Genomic DNA, 20,545 nt, shown 5'->3' with positions numbered 1-20,545 from the left:
TTGTGCAAAAATTCTAATTCATGCTCACAAAAGTGATAATTTATTTTCAACAAGCGCCAGAGTTAGAGGCAAATGTGGAAATTGTTAAAAACGAATTTGTCCCTGACATCAGCCAGACTCAGACTGTATCATTTAGATATATTGTTCATATGTATGTAGATCACCGGTACCAGTTTCACAGATAACGTGGAGCCTACAAGTTGGTCTTCCATTGCAGGATTTACTGTTGCCGTTTTCTGTCTGATTTTCAACGTTTTTCAGCTTTTTTTCCTAGTTTTTGATGTTTCGATGGCCCCAAAACATTAGTGGGTTCATCGATTAGTGAATCAACAGATCACTAATCAAAAAAGATTTCGATCTCGTCTTTTAATCGCTTAGGGCTTTTATCGAGCACTAAAGCCAACATTCTCTGCTTCCAGCCTCTCAAATGTGAGGATTTGCTGAATATCTTTAAGTTTTGGAGTGGTCAGACAAATCTGACATTTTATATATTATGCTGAAATATTAATATCTAGCATTTTGCAGTTTTTAGTTCACTGACAGCAGTACATCAATAGATACTTTAGTGTGCATAATTCTGAAACCCACCCCCACGGATATAAGCTGTGGGAGTTTGTAAATGAGGACAGGTGAGGGTGAATGTGGCCATGTGGTCATCATCATTAGCCCCCACCCACCCGTCAGAGAGGAGGGGCTAAATCATCAAGTGATGCTCAGTCTAATTAAAAACTGCTCATCTGCAGACGCCAGAACCGGAGCAGAGGTCACCGCCTCTCTGCATGAAAATAAACCAATGTGCGTGTGATGATTTTCTGCCCGGGACGGGTCCTCAGGCACGCCGCCCCGGGTAAATATAGAGTTATAGACCAGAGGTGGTGGGTGGGGGGTATCCAGGGACAGAAGCAGCTGCTGGCTTCAGTCGAACAGAGTCAGCAGTCAGTCAACTCCAAACTACCCCGCTGTACAAAAAAAACAAAAAAAAAACAAAAAAACCCCATCATGATCCAACGTTCATTCATTAAAAAGCTCCTGATCCTGAAATAGAGCCTGGAAATATCAGGGTGGAGTCGTCATACTGTACATCACTGAATGCAGAGATCATTTCTGCGAGAGCAAGTGTGAAAAACGAAACTGAACATTAATTCTATTTGGTATACCTGCCCTTTATAGATGTCTCCTCGTCATCTCCAAATGAAACGTAGCTTTTAAGCTGCGTTTGATCTGATTCCACTAATATTACCAATGGAGGCGCTCCTTTTCTTTCTAAGAAAACATAAACAACTTCACATGAACACTGATGCCAGCAAGTATGTGCTGAAGTGAAGACAGTGCCCAACTCTGTCATCTGTGTGTCCCACATGTAATAGAAAAATCCCAGAAAACTATAGATATGTACAGGAGCCGCTAACTCTGGAGGAACAAGGGTAACGTCAAGGCAACCTGAGAAAATATAATAAGCGTCACCTGCCAGCAGTAGCAATAGAAAGACTACCGTTAAGGTTAACTTGGCTAGCGCAGGGCTTATGTCCTGCTAAACATATGCAGTGTAGGTTAGCATTAACTGCTAACCTTGGCTAGCGCAAGTTTAACCTCAAGGCTGATTAAATTCCGGTGTTATGGCCCGCTGTCTTTGGCCTCATAAAGCTTGGGTTATGGTAAAACGGTTAAGTCTGTTAAGACCAGACTCACTGCGATTGCATGTAAAGTTAATGCATTTACAGCACAAACACAGGCAAAGGCGCGTCTCTGCAAGTTGAAAGTGTTTTTATCCTCGTACAGACAAGTGGAAGTGAGAGCGAGAGACCGGATTAAAAAACTAAACTACAAAAAGTAGCCCAGCCGTCAAACTCACATGAACGCAAGGTGAGAATTTGCTCTGCGTTATTTGCTTTATTGTCACAGCGTCGCTGCACTTTCAGGTTCGCTCTGATCAAGCCTTAAAGCTAAGCTACCCCCCCTTTGAGACTGACCCATCACCGCGTGCAGGGAAGTCAGGAAAGCTTATCCTCTCAGAATTTAGGGGAGCAGCTGTAAGTGTAGCCCTGCGTTATTTTTAACCCATCAATGTGTGTATTTATGGACAACACACATTTTTCAACGCATTGTTATCGATAGATGACAAAGCAAAGTTCATGACTTTGGTTTCATGCAGTCAAACTGTGAGCTACGGACCCACAATGAAACACTCCACTAATTACAGCACATGGTCTGAGATGTGTACTGTACTCCTAGCACATACATAATGCTCAGGATAAATAAAACCCTCCGTGCTGTGGCAGTTCAGAGGAGTGTTAAAATAGTTTCACTCTCAGTCCTCGCACTTTGGGATTGTCAGTCGTCTCTATAAAAGGGTTTCAGATCTCAGTCTCAGTCAATGTTTGGACTCTGCGCCCCGGGGGAAAGTAAAAAGGGCAGAGCTGCAATGTTTAATCCCTGAAAACATTCCAGCACTGTGTAATCAGACCAGACAACTGTGGCTTCTTTCCATCTGTCACTGCAGAGCTGCAGAGTCACTCCTAAAGCTGCTGCTGATGTACATGTTTCGCAGCTGCTAGCATGAACATGTGAGCAAATAACGGAAAATTATGAATCAGTCTGCGTGGGTCTAATAGAGCAGAGCAGGACCTGGGTGGGGATTTCCATCCTCCCCTGGTTTGCGTCTTCCCAAAAATGTCCGAGTGTCGCCTTACAAAGAGTTTTTATTTTTAGCTGGGGGGGTTCGTGTGAGCATTGCTGCTCCCTTCTGAGTTTATCGCCTGGCTCACATCCAGTTGAAGGCTGTATTCAGGTTCCCCTTTGGATCCTGAAGCCTTTTTTAAAGTGGGTAGGTGGAGTTTCCCCTCTCTCCTGTCCCCAGACCTGAGTTTGGGTCGCAGCAGTTGGGTGTTGCCACTCTCCAGTCTCCCTGCCGGTAACCCCAACAGCTCTGGTCCCCCTTCCCCAAACTAAACCTCATATCTGCCACTTTTAAGCAAGTTTCAAACAGTTTGGCAGCAAGAGATTTAAGGTTTCAGGCACACGTCATCGGAACACTGCGATGGATCAGCACAAGTATCGCACGGCTGGCGTCCACGAGAAGCTGGAGATCATCGGGGTGGAGGATGAGGCTGGAAACCCCATCAGTGCCCTGACTATCCTGTCGCTGCTGGAGCGCGTGGCTGGCATCATCGACAACGTCCAGTCCTGCCAGCAGCGCATGGAGGAGCGTCAGCTGGAGCTGGAGAACAACATCAAGACCATCCAGGGCGACGTCCTGAAGCTGGCCAAGGACCACAACGACACCAGTGGCACGGTGGAAAAGCTCCTGCAGAAGACCCGCAAAGTCAGCGCCAACGTCAAGGAGGTCCGGACGCGCGTCGAGAAGCAAAACGTGCGAGTCAAGAAGGTTGAATCCACACAGGATGAGCTGCTCACCCGCAACAAGTTCCGGGTCGTCATCTATCAGGTGAGCAGAGGTTTGGATGCAACTGATGCAAAAGTGTTGGATGCCAAAAATATCTGGGTTTTGAGGGACTTTTTATGGCAGCGATCAAACATTTTTCTTAACCCTTATACGGTAGAAAGGAAAACATCTTTCAACACCTTTATGCAGTAATTTTCAGTGCTGAAACAATAAGCCGGTCATTTATGAGCAAATCTGACTAACAATGGATCTTTTAAGGCATTCATCAAGCAAAAATGCATTTGCAGGTTTTACAGTTCAAATTTTGGACTTTTACTTTGGACAGTACTTTATTTGAGAATGACCCCACAAGGAGGCATGTGCACATAGTTGCACATTAAAACACAGACAAAACAGAAACAAAGCGAGTGGACAGCGACACAAATGCGGCACAATAAAGACGAAAATGATTTGCCAGTAAAATAACATAGAAATGTGCCATACAAATGAGCAAGCAAGCCCACTGGCGGATAGACAGTACAGTAGCTATTTAAAAGTGAGTCATTATTATTTAACTTGTTTTGTGCTTAGGACAAAAACAAGCAGTGTTTCACAGCTCTTCTTACAACTTGTCATTTAAATGATTCATTGATTAAGAAGAAAAATGTTTTTAAATTTTTTAAAAGAAGAGAAAACATTTCTGCTACACTAAATTATGGTTTGGTGTTTTCCTTTCTTTAATTTTTTATTGTGAATTATTGAACATTGTTACACCTTCTGGCCTCCAAAAAGTGATATGTAGTGGGTCCACCAGGCAGAGACACATGCAACCTGTGATTAGGGGTCGCAAGCGGAAAAAGGTCATTTTAAGGGGTCATGGGCCAAAAAGCTTTTAAACCACTAGATTAATTGATAATTAGTATAACTATTGGCTGAAGCCCTAGTCATGCTTAATAAGCATCAAGTCTTAGCTTCTGTAATGTGACACATTTCCCAGTGTAACGGAGGATGTGGGAGGGTTAAAATTAGTGGGTGCGTTTTAGCAAATACAATTCAATATGGAGCTTTGAGGACTGTTGGCTGCCAGAGAAAAGGACAAATTAGACTTAAGCCATACTCTTCTAAATTTAAATATAGTTTTTTGCAGGAAATAACCAAAACTGCTCAACTTTTGCAAAGAAACTGGGTGTTTATGAAGGACTCCATCCCTCTCAATAAGAAGCTCATGGGGAAATGGGCTTTTTGGGGCCTTTAACAGCGGGGACAGTTTAAAAAACACCTGCAGAGCTCAAATGGGAATCTCTGAATTCAGTCAATACAAGAAGCAGTGACTGGTTGTCGAGGCAGAACAGCTCCACTCTGGATTTTCCGATTCAAGGTCCAGTCCGGGTTTCCAAATTATGAGGAACTGGAGCCTAATTAAGTTAAATACCAAAAGTAAAGTAGATTCATTCCCTCAGGCGGTACAAACTCTGTGCCAAGCAGCGAGATCTTAACTCAAATGAACTCTGACTCAATTCATTAAGCGCTGGACGCTGTGAGAGGGTGAGTGCGGATGTGAGGAAATGAAGGGCGGTTCAAGTTCGAACACTTGAGAGCCATCAACTCCGTGACACTGACAATTTATAGAAAAGCATCCTCATCATGTGGAGAGGGCACACTTTCATCAAACGTGCAAAGGACCTTAATCAGGTCAGGTGAAATGCACGAAAACGAGACGATTCACTTCAGAGTTGTATTGCTAATCTGAGCCACTCCACTGAACTCTTGAATACGGAGGAACACAGCCGTTTAAGTGCTTTTAGAAAGCACGAGCCTAAAGAGCAGCAACATTTGCATGAGCAAATCTTCCCGCTGAGCCATCTCTCAACATGTAGGGTCGAAAAATAAACCAGACGAGGTGTCCTGCCTCCCGACAGACACGGCACGCCCTTTAAAAGAGCAAAGAGAGCGAGGATAGTTTGAGGCGCTCTCGCGCTGATCGAGGAAACTGATGGACTGACTTTATAAGAGCATTAAATTGGAGTTCTGCGGGATTTCCCCTGGAAGCGGCCAGTCGGGTGACGGACAGAAAAAGACATCTCTGTGATCTCAGAGGACTTTTAATTGCGATCAGAGACACTACGACCACGGATGCAGGCTGCATTAGTGCATCTTTGGTCAGACAGGAGGAGAGTAGTGTCAAAAGTTTGAGCTGCAGCCTCAGTCAGGAACGTGCAGAGCGTGGTGTCGGGCGTGAACATCTTTTGCTACATGGCACTTAATTTGTTGTAATTTGATTAATTACAAATTTATCTGGCAACGCGCACCAGTAAAGCATAATAAAAACTAATACAGGAAGATGAATTTATGTGTTATTAACCAAAAACTGGAGCTTTGTCGCAGAAAAAAATGTGTCGAAAATCATTTCAGCTGATATCATGCTGACATGGTGCATATCCTGCGTCCCTGTCGTTTTTCCTTTTTTGTACAAGTTTTCCAGTTTTCCTAATCCTTCAAATGTCCTCTTGGATTACTTCATTTGCTCTCTTCCTTCTCTCCCATGGAAGGCAAAGCTTTCACCACCATGTCGAAAATAATGTTAACGCTGTTTTTCTTAATCCAAAACATAACTTTAGACGCCGAAGATAGTGAAGAAGGTGAATAATGTGAGGCAAGCGTTTCTTAATTAAGGGAATAAATGAAAATTCAGGAATATAATTTCCCTGAATTGAGAGAGCAAAATACTTTAAGTTTGTATAGTACACAAATTAGGACCGTAATTTCAAGGTAATGATGTGTAATTAGACGGCACAAATGACTATAATGATAATAAAGATAAAGAAACGGGACACCTACCTGGCAAAAACAAAATATCTTAATTTGCACAATTAATACATTTCCAGGTGACATTGCAATGATCTATTTATTTATACACATCCTAGCATTCCTGATTCTCACTAGAAAAAAACATCCCCTTAAAACAACCTTGATTCATTTTTAATTTGCACCTTAAAACATACCAAACATGTTCATCTAAAGAATGGATTTTTTGCATAAAGGTGCCCCGTAATTTGTACCTCAAAGGGAGTTTAGGGTTTCATCACAAATTTGGGGTTAATTAATGGATAAATCCATGGGTTATGATATACGAGAGAGTTTTTGAATGACTTTCTCAGGGATTTAAGAGATGTTTAGGGGGTAAAACCCCATTAAAAATAAACCAAACTGTTTGAAAGCCATCACTGAGTTTTTACCTCAATTGAAGTCCCTTTGAAGGTAGGTTAAGGGTTGTTTTTTTTTAAATCTCACTTTAAAAGGCCTTTAATAAAGCAAATAATCCATAAAAATATGTTTAATTTAGCCATTTAATGTCCCCTTAATATCCCATTAAAATACCTTAATTACACCACTAATAATGGGTAAATTAGTGAAATTTTCAGGTCTTTATAGTTTTATAGTGAATGGAAGACCAATACTGGACCTTGTGTATGTGGTCTTTTCCTGGACATCCACTGATAACTGCAAAAGTTTACGGTTTGTGCCTGTAATCTTTTCATTCAATCATTTAGAAATTTAAATGGCATTTTCATTCCGTTTTCACACAAAAATGTCTTAATGTCCAGTTGGAAAAGTGTCTGAAAAACCGTTACGGGAGTCTGTAACTCTCCAATGAAACTCGTTCATAAATAAAAAACCTTGGTGATATCATAAATCAGAGATAAACACTCTTTCTTATGTATACGGTTCTGCAGATATACATTCAGCGGTCAGTCTTTGATGGAGATGCTGTCCTCATTAACGTCCAGACTTCAGAATAGCAACTGGAGCGCCATGTGCTACTGACAGCTGCTGTGGATCCGTGACAGAGAGACCTATTCTGGGATCACAGCATTCTCCCCCTCTGCCAGCAGGGACAAGCTATAAACTGCTGTCAACCAGAATCAGGGTCTGACATGGCTGCTTATTACAGGGGTCACAATACAGAGTGGGAGGGGGGGGGGGGTCAATCATCCTGACCTGCTGCCGCAAGGACCGCCCCTTAAAACACCTATAGCAAAAGATAATGGAAGATGAAATAAATACCGAAACATATGACTCTATGATAACGCCAGACGACTAAGACAAAGTAATGTAATTTAATGCAATGTAAAGGTACACCGATCAGCCACAGCATTAAAACCACCTGCCTAATACTGTGTAGGTCCCCCTCGCCCCCCCAAAACAGCTCTGATCCATCGAGGCTGGGGCTCCACAAGACCTCTGAAGGTCTCCTATGGTATCAGGCACCAAGACGTTACCGTCAGATCCTTTAAGTCCTGTAAGTTGCGTGGTGGGGCCTCCATGGATCCGACTTTTTTTTCCAGCACATCCCACAGATGATCAATCGGATTGAGATCTGGGGAATTTGGAGGCCAGGTCAACACCTTGAACTCTTTGTCACGTTCCTCAAACAATTCCTGAACAGTTTTGGCAGTGTGGCAAGCGCATTATCCCACTGAAAGAGGCCACTGCCCTCAGGGAATATCGTTGCTATGAAGGGGAGAACGTGGTCTTCAACAACGTTCAGGTAGGTGGTTCAGGTCAAAGGAACATCCACATGGATGCCTGGACCCAAGGTTTCCCCGCGGAACATTGCCCACAGCATCACACTGCCTCCGCCGGGCCTGCCTTCTTCCCATAGTGCATCCTGCTCCCATCTCTTCCGCAGGTAAACGACGCACACGCCCCCGGCCGTCCACATGATGTAAAAGAAAACACGATTCATCAGACCAGGCAACCACCGCTCCACGGTCCAGTTCCGACGCTCACGTGCCCATTGTAGGCACTTTCAGCGGTGGACAGGGGTCAGCATGGGCACTCAGACTGTTTTTGCCTAAAACAATATTGTTAGGAGATTAAAAATTCTTTCAGTTGTTCAGTTGTTCACTCACAAGGTTCTTGCAGAACCTTAACCAGGACGGGCAGTTTGGGGATGGACCTACAATTGTAGGGTCACCCCATTTAAACAAGGGAAGACCCTTTCATTAGTCACCAGCCAGACCAGACCAGAGACATTAAAAAGATGCGTCAAAGGCGGTGCAACAAAATCAGCTGCGAGCTTTAGAAGGAAAGGCTCCAAATGATCAGGACCTGCCTTTCTAGTGTTTGAAAGTCTGAGGGCTTTATTCACCTCTGAGCCTGTGATCAGATTAAAACTCAGGGACTAAGTTACAATAACATGACCTTCAGAACAAACAGGGGAGTTCTCATGGGTGATGTTGAGAGAATCGAACAAGGAACCAGAGGCAATGAAATGCTCATTAAAACAACCAAGCACTTCAGCCTTATCAGAGATTTTATGTCAGTCCTTAACCGTGCATGGAGGAAGCAGTGCGCCATTTTTATTTCCATCTATGGATTTAATAGTCTTTCAAAGATTCCAGGGATTGTTTAGATTGTTTGAAGTTTCGGCGAGGAAATGATCAACTTCGGCTTTTCTAATGGCAACTGTGCATGCATTGTGCATTCGCCTGAAATAGCAGCCAGTCTGAATTAAGACTTGTTCCCCTGGCTTTTGTCCGGGCCACATTGCTGTCATGAAGAAAGCTGGATAAACCTGGAGGGAACCATGCATTGTTCTGACCTAAAAACTCCTGAGGGCAGTAAAACCACCATAAAAGAATTTCTGGGAATTTTCAGCACCAGCAGCGAGATGAATTTTCTCCCAATCAAAGTGGAACAGGTCAGGAGCAAAGCCTTGTTTAGTAAAATGTTTCACGTCGTATGTCACATGTCAGATGAGTGGCTTGGTTTTTGGGAATTTTTGTTTTCCTAACAGTAGCAATAAGACAGCGATCACTGCTGTAATTTCCAAATACTACAGCAGCTGTGTATTACGAGGAACATTTGCTAGGATTAGGTCAATTAGAGATGATTTTCCAGTACATTTCAGATCAGGTCTAATGGGACTGTCAACAATCCGAGTCACAGTAAGCCTTAAAATCGTCGGATACTGGTTGCAGCCAGTTCCAGTTTAGATCTCCGCTAACGACTATTTCTTTATAATTCAATCCCGATAGAAGCGCCATTAATGATGATGTGGCTGGTGGGTGTATGTAAAACAAGGCGAGGAAAATTAGAACTGCCTTAACTGATTTCCTTTGCCAGGTGGGGGAGGTGGAACAAGCTGACAGAACCCCAACGTACAGTATATGTCACCTATAAAGCTGTTATGGGTAACGTCATCAAATAGCTGCCTACGTCCGCGTCCAGCAGACACAGCAACACGATCATCCCTCAGGAGTCGTGTCCAACTCTCCTTTTAGCTCCTGAGCATCCAGCTCCTGAGGGAAATCTCTGGCCCTTTAGCAGCTGTATGCTCCACTTCCTTCACCAGCAGGTCTCTGACTGTGTCTTTCTGCTGTTTGCCGCTGAGCAGGTCGTGGACGGTGGCTTTATCCGAGCTTGTACCGGCGTCTGGTTTGAAGGTAGCCGACTTCACTGACATTCAGCTCCAGAGCAGAGAAACGAGTGGTGCTGAGGACATGAGAGTCGACTCCGGGGTTCCTGTACTTGATTCAAATCATTGACATTTAGGCGGCAGCCCTATAAAATCCCCTCCTTTTAACAGATGGAGACACTGGAACAGAACCCGGCTCCTGCCGCTGCGACAGGACCAACAACCGCTGTACAATTCAATTTTTGTTTGATTTAAATATGAATTAGTCAAAATAATTTATACGGTAAAATACGGGGAAAGTTTTTTAAAGTTATTACACAACAAATGTCATATTCACCTGCATGAAGCCGGAGGGGGCGATTCCTCAAAGCAGTCCATTATTTTTTTGTGTTTGTGGGCTGTTCTGAAAAACACCATGCCACCATGTTTGTCAGAGCAGTGTCTACAAGTGATAATCATTAAGAATCAGTAATTGATTATGAAAAAAGTCTTCACTTAGTTACAAAACCCAATGGAATTATTTCAGTAAAACAGCAGTGTCGAAGAACATGTTGTCCAATTCAATCAAAATGAACACCTGCCGGCCAGTCAAAAAGGAGTAGTTTCCATAGATACTGTAAGCCGGGAAATTAAAGACATCGTCAGCGTTTACTACCGGCAATCACCACCCCTCCCTCAAAGAAAAACGTCTAAGCTTTCAATATTTATTTAATCTATTTCCAAGAGCACTGTGACCTCTGACCCTTGACTTTGCAAAACATTTTTGTTATGTACAACAAGTGAAATCAGACGACTTCAGAGTTTTTGGATGGTGTACTTCATCATACCGTATTGATGGAGCTAGGCTAGCACTTTCCCCCTGCTGCCAGTCTTTGTGCTAAGCTAGGCTAAACACATTCTGGACCTCTCCCTGTGCTGGGGCACACGGAGGTACAACTGATAACCATCTTCTAAATGATGCTAATTTCTCAAAATGTTCCTTTAAGACAACTACTCTACGTGTCCCACACTTTTCTCTTCTCTAGAGTGAGTCCAGGTTTAGTTGAGTCCGGTCCCGGGTTGGGTTCAGTCTCTGGCTTTCTCTCTGCAGAGGAGACAGTCGCAGTGTTAAGTTTCCCCATGACTGATGTGCTGTCGGATATTCTGAGGCCTGCGTTCATCTCCTAATATAGAGCTTCAGCTGCGGTCATTTAACAGGAAGCAACAAGCGGTTTGTTAGAGACAGTCATCGCCAGCGGCTGAATAATGACGGCCGGGACGGTGGGCAGTAATAAGAAAAAGACAAATGGCTGCTGGTTTACACCCAGGGCCACTCCACCTCGAATGCTGTTCACAACACTGGACATTAGAGGACAATGTGTAATTTTAGAGGAGTTAATGGGTTTTAGTTTGTGATATTTCTGCTGCATGGCAATGAGAGCGATGACAAGTTATGAGTTCAACTGTCTGCAGGCAAACACACAATTAAAACAGAGGTCACCCACGGACATCGCTATAGCACTGCATAACATCCTGCATCTCAACAAGTTCTGCGAAAATGTTGCAGGGGCATTGTTCGACTTTTAATACGGATACGTTTGGTGATGCTTTATTTTTACGGTCCCGTGTTTCCCACCTAATGAACTGGAAATTTCCTCATCATTTCCAAAAACGATTTGCTGGTCTGCTGTAAACTACAAGGATCATTAAAAGAAAGGCCTGTGCAGTTGGGAAATAACTTTAAAAGAGACGGAGAGAGTGCTAGTTGCTACGCTCATATTCGTGTTTTTGAGCAAAAAAATAGGCAATTATGTTGTAGGTTAGTGGAAAATAGTTCATAAACTATAAACATAAAGTATCATCAGCTTAAACTACAGGCTTTTTTGTAGGGCCACGCCCCAACACCCGGAAACACGACCAGAGGTGCGATGTTAATCTGTGGCGTTCCCCCTTTACATGAACTATATCAGTGCTGTTGTGTTAATGGTTGTAGAACGACTTTCTAATAATTGATTCTAATGAATGATTTGCTACGTTGAGCACATTTTTCTTAATCGGTTTATCGTTCGGTTTACAAAGGTTCAAAAACAGTGACAGTTAAAATTCATCAGATCCACGGCACCAGTAAACCTGCAGTGTCACCGGTTCGATTCCTGGGGGCCCTTGTCGCATGTCGTACACCTCTCTCTCTCCCCACGTTTGTGGCTGACAAACAAAGGCAAAATTTATCCTCCAAACAAAAAAAAAATCTTAAAAGGAAAAGAAATGATTTGAGCCAGTGGGGATGTCTTAAAGTCCTTCTCTTCATCTGACAAACAGCCGAACAACCCAAGTATTTAGTCTACGACGATGAAGAAGAAAATGGGAAATGAATTTGTTAAGCTGTGACTACAAAGAGTACCTGACAGCTTTATGTGACAACTGATTGAAACAAATACTTACCAAAACCGAAACGGGTCCCAGTAAATGGAGATATTCTACAGGTCCTGTGTATCATTTGAGACACACTTTCCCAAAAATTCAGCCTGACACATGGTGAATTTGAGAACTGTGGGGTCTCCACTAGAATTTTAAAATATCCTAGAGGTCTGTTGAAAGACGTCGTGTTCATTTTTGTTTGGTTGAACCGTAACGAGAGTGTGACTGATACTCTGGTTAGCGGATTGTGTGCGTATCCACATAGTTACTGGATTCGTTTCAGTAAAAACAACCCCGAGTTTTCGTGCGGTCTTTCTGCGTGTGAGCCTGAACGCCCTGCCAGTCCCTCTCTCGCTCCTCTCCTGCATCACCACCAGCCGAGGTTATTAATACACGCAATGACCCACATTCGCTGCCGGTGTAATTATTGTGTCATTCACAGTGTCTGGAAGCGCTCTGATGACTCCTCCCTGATTAATGAGTGTGATCATTGCGGGTGGCCGCAGCTTAATTAGGATTAATTGGCTTTCACATCCAAAGTCACCTGTAGGGCGCAGCGGGTGGAGCAGGCCTGGGAGGAGGTTCCTCCAGGAGCTGCTTTGTTTCTGTCGTTTCATATCAAATATGAAACTATTCAAAGTCACGTTAAAACAGTCATGTTCACGCAAACTCATGTTCATCCCATTAACTCAAATATCATTTAATCTTTTCCTAAGAAAAAGTCTGATCATTTTTTAAAATGGGAATGTTTTTACTTATTCCAGATCTCGTACTGTCACTTTGATTTAAGTGAAAGTTAAATTTAAAATTAACCATCAGTTAAACACGACTACTCTAAATCACAGCATTTTGCTATGAGAATTTTGAAACAACACAAATCTGTTATAATTAAGACTGTTGGACTTAAATGATCAACTCCATCAGTCTTAATAAATAATTAAGACTGATGGAGTTAAAACAAACATATTAAATCAACCCCGAGCTTTAAGTGCGCCTCCTGTTGTTAAAATTGCACCTGAGTTCACCTGATATGTTGGCCAACTAAATGTAAATTTAATGTAAATTTCATTTTTTCTTCCACTGAAAAGCTGATATTTAACTATGTTGTTGGAGCTTCTTTGAAAACAACAATAAAGCGGGGTTGGAAATGGCTTTACCAAGCTACAATAAGATAACTTCTAGTCTGTGTAAGCTGGTTTTCAAGGAAATAAACTAAAACCAATGTATGTGATGGCATGATTTCAAAAATGGTCGATGGGAATTGAAAGTATTATGCAACTTTTAGTCGACAGGTTAAATCATGTAAATTGACGGGTGTTGGCCTTCAAACACAAGATTATATCAAACTAAATGTTTAAAACAAGACGCAGACACACACAGATGCACTAGCAAATGTGTAAATGCACGAACGCACTGAACCACAATTCATCACAATCCATCCAATAGCTGCTGAGATATTTCAGTCCGAACAAAGTGGTGGACCCACCATCACTGGCGCCTCTTCTAAATCCAGATGGTGTCATTATTATTACCAGCTGTCTTGAGTTACAGGTGTTGTTCCTGCCAGCAGCTTCCTGTCCGTACGAGTCTCGGTTACTTCTCGTCTGTAAAAATAGAAAAACTTGATCCCATGAAGATGCCAGTGTGTTCGAGGCAAGAGGCTGCAGGTCAGGTCTGACGCAGTATCTCACAGGAATATCAAGTCTTCTATCTGAGCTTCCAGCATAGTAATTTATTTCTAACGGAAAGAAGAGACGGACGAGAAGATGGATATCGCTTTCATCTCCCTGTGCCCAGTACAGAGATCCAGGTCCAGGGTGTTTTGCAAGCGAACGTCACAGTGTAACGTTTTATCAACTGATCGGCAGCTGCAAAGCTCTAAAGAGTAAACCAGACAGACGATACGCAATATCAGTATCGTTCTGGGGATGATCCAGTTCTCTCAATCTTGATCCTCTCCAGAGAGAGATGTTTCGGATGGCTATCAGCTTCATCTCTGTGCGTCCAGTACAGATATAGGTCCGGTACGTGATTAGCCTAGCTTAGCACAAAGACGTGTGCAACAGGTCAGTAGCACGGCAGCAGCTTCTTCAGTTCTCTGCCTGTCAGCGTCTAAACAGGACGTGTTCAGCAACAATGGTTTTGGCTCAGACACATTTTGGCAGCGCTCACAGCTCAATAGAAAATCAATAAAGCTCTACACTTTTGTCGATTTGACGTATCGTTTAAATCGTAATTACAAGCAGCCAAGTGGGAAAAACCGGCGTGTAACCGAGATCTGACGAACCTCTGACACCGACAATATCTCCCACTTGGTGAAAGGAACCACACGCGCGTCAACAAACTGATGGCAAAACAGCTGCACGTGCTCCACAGCTGGACCTTACATCCGACTAAAATCCAACATTAACACTAATACAATCCATTTGCATCTTGTTTCAATTGGTAACAAACAGAAGAAGCTAATTTAGGCTGTTTTTCTGGTGTGACTACGATTAGCACCAGGCCTAACCTCCTTGGAATAATGTATGAACGCTCCCAAGTCAGAAACACGTTTTTTTTTTTTTTTCCTGTTCTTCCAATTCTGCTGACATTGCATGAATGCAACATTAAGATGAAAGAAAATGGAGCTGCAGTCTAAATAGATGCCTCTGGTCATGGTTACGTGCATAAAGTTTGGCTGATTTCACTTCTTCCAAGACGTATTGGGAAATATGGATTAAATCCAACTTCTGTCCTGTGATGTAGTAAAATCAATGTACAAGGTTTTTATGAATAAAATAACCAGACACAAATGTCTGTTTTAGGCTTATTCAGCAAATAAAATCCTGATCGATACAAAAATGATACAAAATTCCGATATTACCATAAAGCGGCCCTGGCCATTGATTTGGAACATTGCCCGTCACAGCCTTATACAACGGGATATGTCAATGGGACCTTGGTATAAAGATTAAATGTCAATTGTCTGATGGAATATTTTGCTGCCCAACCATGCTTGCAAGCAAGTTGCTTCTTACTGCCTTTGTTGTTTCCCTCTGGTCTTTTTTGGGAAGTCCTCATTTCCCAAATGGACTTTCCATGGATCTCTGAAAACAACAGATACTAAAATTGCTGTCCTATCTATTTTTCTTCTTTGTAGGGTGAGGCAGAGGTCCCATCAGTCGCTGTTACTAAGTCTCCTAAGGGACCCGGCCTGGAGGGGCTGGATATCGAGCCCGACTCCTACGACATCCCCGCTGACCTCTCCTCCGATGAAGAGTACCTGAGCGTGGAGGAGACTGACTCCTCACGAGCCGCTCGCCTCAAGAAATCAGTCGTGAAGAGCAGGGCGACCCTGAAGGCCGCCTTCTCCAAGGAGAACATGAACAAAACCAAAGACAGCCTTGGCAACAAGTTCCACAACCTGGGCGAGAAGGTCATGCCGCACGAACGGAGGGAGAAGATGCATCAGGCCGGCGAGCGGCTGAAGCAGTCCGGCGAGCGGCTGAAGGAGAACATCGCCAAGAAAGCGCCGAACAAAGAGACCTTCCGCATCAAGCTGAAGAAGGAGAGAGCCGTCGCCGAGGGTCAGGAGGGCGCCGAGGCCGACCCCGAGCTCCACATCCACGCCCAGGTCGAGGAGTCGCCGGTGCACAGCCCGGCGATCACCTACACCGAGGTAGGCCCGGAAACCAAGAGGGAAGGGCCCGTGGAGGAGGCCAGCGCCACCCGGATAGCAGAGGAGGATTACAGGAAGTAGACAGGACGTGATAGGACAGCGCTGACATGAAGAGAGGGCGGGACACTCGTGCAAGATTTAGAGGGAAGGTCTGTGGTTGGTCGACAACAACGATGGACATTTCAATTAGTTTGAATGTATTAAAATGGAAGAAGTTCTTGAGGTTTGGTGTTGGTACTGAAACAAAAGATGTCACTATATGAACTGGTTATTTATTAACTCTGCAAATTCAAGTCAGGTTACTCCATTACATGTTATCTGTGTTGACAGTTTTTAACAATTATAAAATTTAAACCGACTGATCTGATACAAACTCAGACATGAATGTGAGAATCTTTATTTTTAACGCACTGAGAGGAATTTAGGTTTAGGGTTTTAGATAAAAAGGTCCCTGAAGAGACTGCTGAGTTTGACTACTTTGTGAGTCCAAATTTCAGAGATGTGAGCTGGTTAACAGGCTGTGTTGTGATTAGTAACCACGGTATACATGCAGATGAGGTTGAGGTTTATTTGCTCAAGATGGCTCGAAGGAAAAAGAAAGATAGCAACGAATGTTGATGTGAAGTTTGCGCCTTGATCTTTTCTCTGGATGTACTGTACGTATAATGTTGTACATACTGCCAAAAGCAGGGAGGTGAAATTGGTCCGTGCAGGCCTCAGCTGGTCTCTGAGAAGCCTTGTTGAGAAAAGAAAATAACATGGATCCAACGTCAGACTGGTTTCTGTACGCAAAATAGTAGGAGTAGAAGGAGATGAAGTTAGAGTAAACTTTGTGGGGCTTAGAAGCGACATCAGTGATGGCTGATATAGACGTTAAAGCTGCACCAGACAAAGCGATTTAACCAGAAAAGTCAATGACGCAAAATCAGCGAAATGTGAGGATTCGTTCTGTGTTCATGGCATGTGGGATCAACACTGAATGAAAAGTTACCTAGAGCTGAACAGTGGCAGCGGGACAGGGGGGACAGTCGGTCGTGGTTAGGCGCCACCAAATTTAGCGCTGAATTACAGTCTCGTTACCTCAATGCTGCTAATGGCCATAATCTGAACTGCCATTTTGTTCACTTCGTTCATTCGGCCTGACACCCTGTCCACGCTGGCCGATTTCTGGTTAGGAAGGGTTCGTTTGGTTTGACCCTATCCAGTCAGTAGCGCGTGTCGTATCGGTCCCTCCAGAGGCTGCGGTAGCGGTTGCTTCACCTAACGTTCTCCACGGCTGTTGAGGAGGTATCCGAGTTATTAGGCGACCTACAGCAACCTGTAAAGCTCCGTCGACATGTTTTCTATGGACGCAGCGAGCTAGCTGTGAACGGCTGGGCAAGTTTCTCTTTATTTCTATAGCACCTTTCAACAACGAAGCCCGAGGATCTCCACAGGAATTTAGAATAAAGTTCTCTGCGTTCGGCCAAACATTAACATTAGTCTGATAAAATCTTTGTCCAGTGCAGCTTTAAGTTTAACCGAGCAGCACATATAGTAACCAGTGATACAAACTTGCATGAGCTTATAACCCATGGTGACACAAAGCTGATCTCGATTGTCATGTTGTAGACATTAGACAAACTGTAATTACTCTTGTGAAAGCAGTGGATTTAAGGTGGTCTGAGCTCCTGTGTTGGGGGCTTAAAGCTCCTTTTGCACTGCTGCATTTTAGCGTATGAATGTTTTATTTTATTTTTTTTTCAGTTTTTTGCTGCTCCATATTCATAGTTTCATTCTGAAGCTCGGCAGATGTACTGAGTTTATTCTCCTGGAGTGAATACTGAGGTCACAGCTTTCATCAGGATCACAGCGATGAAGGTTTTTGGAGCTTCAGTCAGATGCTACTAGTTTCTGTAGAAGCTTTGCTTTTATAGTGCTGTCATTATACATTAGTACAGCGCCTTATTCTGAAAAATATACGTCCTGTATGGCTTTAAATTTTTGTTGCATTTCACAACTTGCTGTATTTATGTTCCTGTTTTGCTGCTGGTGAGTGGATTTATTTTATTTGGTATTATTTAGTATTTTGGTTTGAGCATTTTTAACAGGGTTTCATTTCCTACTTATGTTACACTTTTTTTCATTTTGGATTACAGCTCAGTTTCCATATTGTGTTTTGTTGCCATTTTTACAATCATCTGGATCCAGTGTTAAGGTTTTCAAACGGAAATCAGCTGACTGAAGACCTGTGCTCTCGTGTCGGCCTGTGCTGTACAGGCAGCACCAGATGTTAATCATTTTGTTTTGTTTTTGTACAAATAAAGTTCTCGTGAAACCTCTATGAGCCAATAGCAGCATTTAGAAAAAGCAGCACCTCATCATATTTTTCAAGGACAAAGTGTGGCAAAATGTTGCTTTTATTATTTTTGTTATTCCTTTTGAAAAGTGACTACAATTCTAAAAGTAGACGTTTTGTATTGATTCTCGAAAGTTAAAGAAAAACAGCAACATTTTCTTCGCAGCAAAAATCAATGAATTTCAGAGCAAGTGAGTCAATGGAATGAATGGCTCTGTTCACAGGGGCGATGTTTTCATTCAGATTCTTTTGTGAAGCGTTCAACATGCTACTTTGCACTGTTGACACTGTGGTCGTATTAACCTGCCATGAGAGTGTGTGTGATTCATCATCCGACTTTCTAAAAGCCTAACGCTGCTCTGCCAAACCTGCTACATAAAAGAGACATGGTCTGCAGCTTTTGTGAGGAACCAGTTGATGGCACGAAGGAGAATAAACTCTTCACCTTCTGCCCAGTTAGCAAACGAGCTCGCCAGCTTTGCTTTGTGCTAACTGGCAGCGGTCATCCGGTCAGTGGTAAGCTCATCAGCTACGGTGGCTCGCCAGGACCGAGCTTCCAGCGCCACCTGATTCACAAAGATGCACAGACGAATTTTTGCAGTGACACTGGGTGGCGTCGCGGGGCACCTACGGTAGGTGCAGCACACGCGAGCCACATCAGGTAGGATCGGTCGACGCCTGGAGCATCCGCCAGGTACGGTCGCTGTGATGCGCCAATCTGGGCAGTGAATGGGGTAAAACGTCCCCTTCGGGGAGCCAGACCGTGGTGCATTTTGAAGATCGGGCTTCAGCGAATTAGTAAATCAATTGCCCCAACAGTTTATCCTCATGAGAATTGATTTGTTTTCTTGAGTGTGGAGGATTCTATTTATGGTGAGGCTCATCTGTCTTCTTATTAAAAAATGAAGACAAAGTAAAAAGAATTGATGGTTTATTAAAAAAAAAAAAGGATTGGGGAAATCTTGGCAAACATGCAATTGTGCTGAATATCTTCCTTTTTTTTAACATTATATCCAATTTTCCATTCGTGTCAGTATAAAACTCAGAATTGAGTCAGAGTCCATTTCTTTTCCTGCGACTTTATCCAGTTAAATTTGAATTTTACCAGCTTAACTTGATAGTTTGATATAGGACAGTAGAACACTTAATATCCCAGACACTCAGTCCATGTAGGAATATTATAATTTCTATGACTGTAATAAGAAGGATCACTCTCCCCAGGTCTGCCCAATTGATTCTTGGTAATCGTTTCACAGATGTGTGGTTTTATCAGCAACATTTGAAAACTGTTTGACAGCATCGCTCCTCTCTCTCTGTATCTTCCGCTGATCTCGTCTGTCTGCGGCTCAGATTAAATCACTGACTTGATTTCTTGTCTTCTCGAGCAAAACGCGATCACTCAACTGAGCCGGCAGAGACCCGCAGATTCACCTCTCCGCCGGTGTCGGCCTCTGAATAAAAAATGCCAATCATTCCGCCTCGCTCCGGAGGGAATTTACAGTTCGACTCGTCTCTGTGTGGCCGGAGGTCACAGCAGCACTTTGTCAAGTCGGAATTTATTGGCCCTAAAACAAACCAATCCAATCAAACCAGCCAGCTGCAACATAAACCCTGTAAAGATGAAGGATGATAAAAGAAGCTCTGGAGTAAGAATTATCAGATGTACAATCAAATTGACCGCAGAGTGTGAAGGAGCTTTATTTTGAAAGGAAACCATAAGCATCATTTCCCTGATAACATGGCCAGTTCTGATTTAGATGCGTGTGATTAGGTGTCCACTAAAATGTGGTTACTTTAAACAGAGCTCTGGTCTAATATATGGCAGGGTTTGAGGTATATACTATACTGCAAGTAAATGCAGGAATACTACGTATACTTCAGGTTCCTCTCGCTGGGCAGACAATCTTGTGCGTTGTTATAACTTGCACTGCGCGTTTGAATCACCTCTTTCTGCGATTCTACTTTAAACAGGATGTAAGAGGGAAAAAAAAAAAACGTGGCTCCGCAGACGTCTGAGGGATGCAGACAATATGTCTCCTTTCATGCTCCTTATACCCACAAACTGTACTGAACAGGACAAATCAACTATGGCTCTTGGCCCTGGAATAAGAGACATGATTACCCAGTGTGCTGGGCCCAAATCGATATCTGACATGACCTGTACCAACAAGTCCTGCAACCTAAACGGCCGTGCAGGTAATTTGTCCCCATCCTCGGATAAAACCAATGGGAGCGGCTCATGGACCTTCGTCGTCGATGATAAACACACGGTTAAGGTTGTGGATCGGTCATGGTTAAAATAAACAATGTTGACTATCGGTTCCAAATGGGCAACGGACGTTGGTC

At 43.3% G+C, this 20,545-nt stretch overlaps 1 protein-coding gene across 1 annotated transcript; it reads left to right on the top strand.

Moving 5' to 3' along the window:
• The first annotated feature begins 2,900 nt into the window (after nt 1-2,900).
• On the top strand, nt 2,901-18,160 carry cavin4a (caveolae associated protein 4a). The gene is made up of 2 exons (XM_040123069.1): nt 2,901-3,445; nt 15,343-18,160. Exons 1-2 carry the CDS (start codon nt 3,038-3,040, stop codon nt 15,940-15,942), a joined length of 1,008 nt encoding a protein of 335 aa, XP_039979003.1. The 5' UTR covers nt 2,901-3,037; the 3' UTR covers nt 15,943-18,160.
• The last annotated feature ends 2,385 nt before the right edge of the window (nt 18,161-20,545 follow it).

Source organism: Xiphias gladius, unplaced genomic scaffold (genome assembly GCF_016859285.1).
Source record: "Xiphias gladius isolate SHS-SW01 ecotype Sanya breed wild unplaced genomic scaffold, ASM1685928v1 HiC_scaffold_1474, whole genome shotgun sequence".
NCBI lineage: Eukaryota > Metazoa > Chordata > Actinopteri > Istiophoriformes > Xiphiidae > Xiphias > Xiphias gladius.
This window is presented reverse-complemented; position numbering and strand designations above follow the sequence as displayed.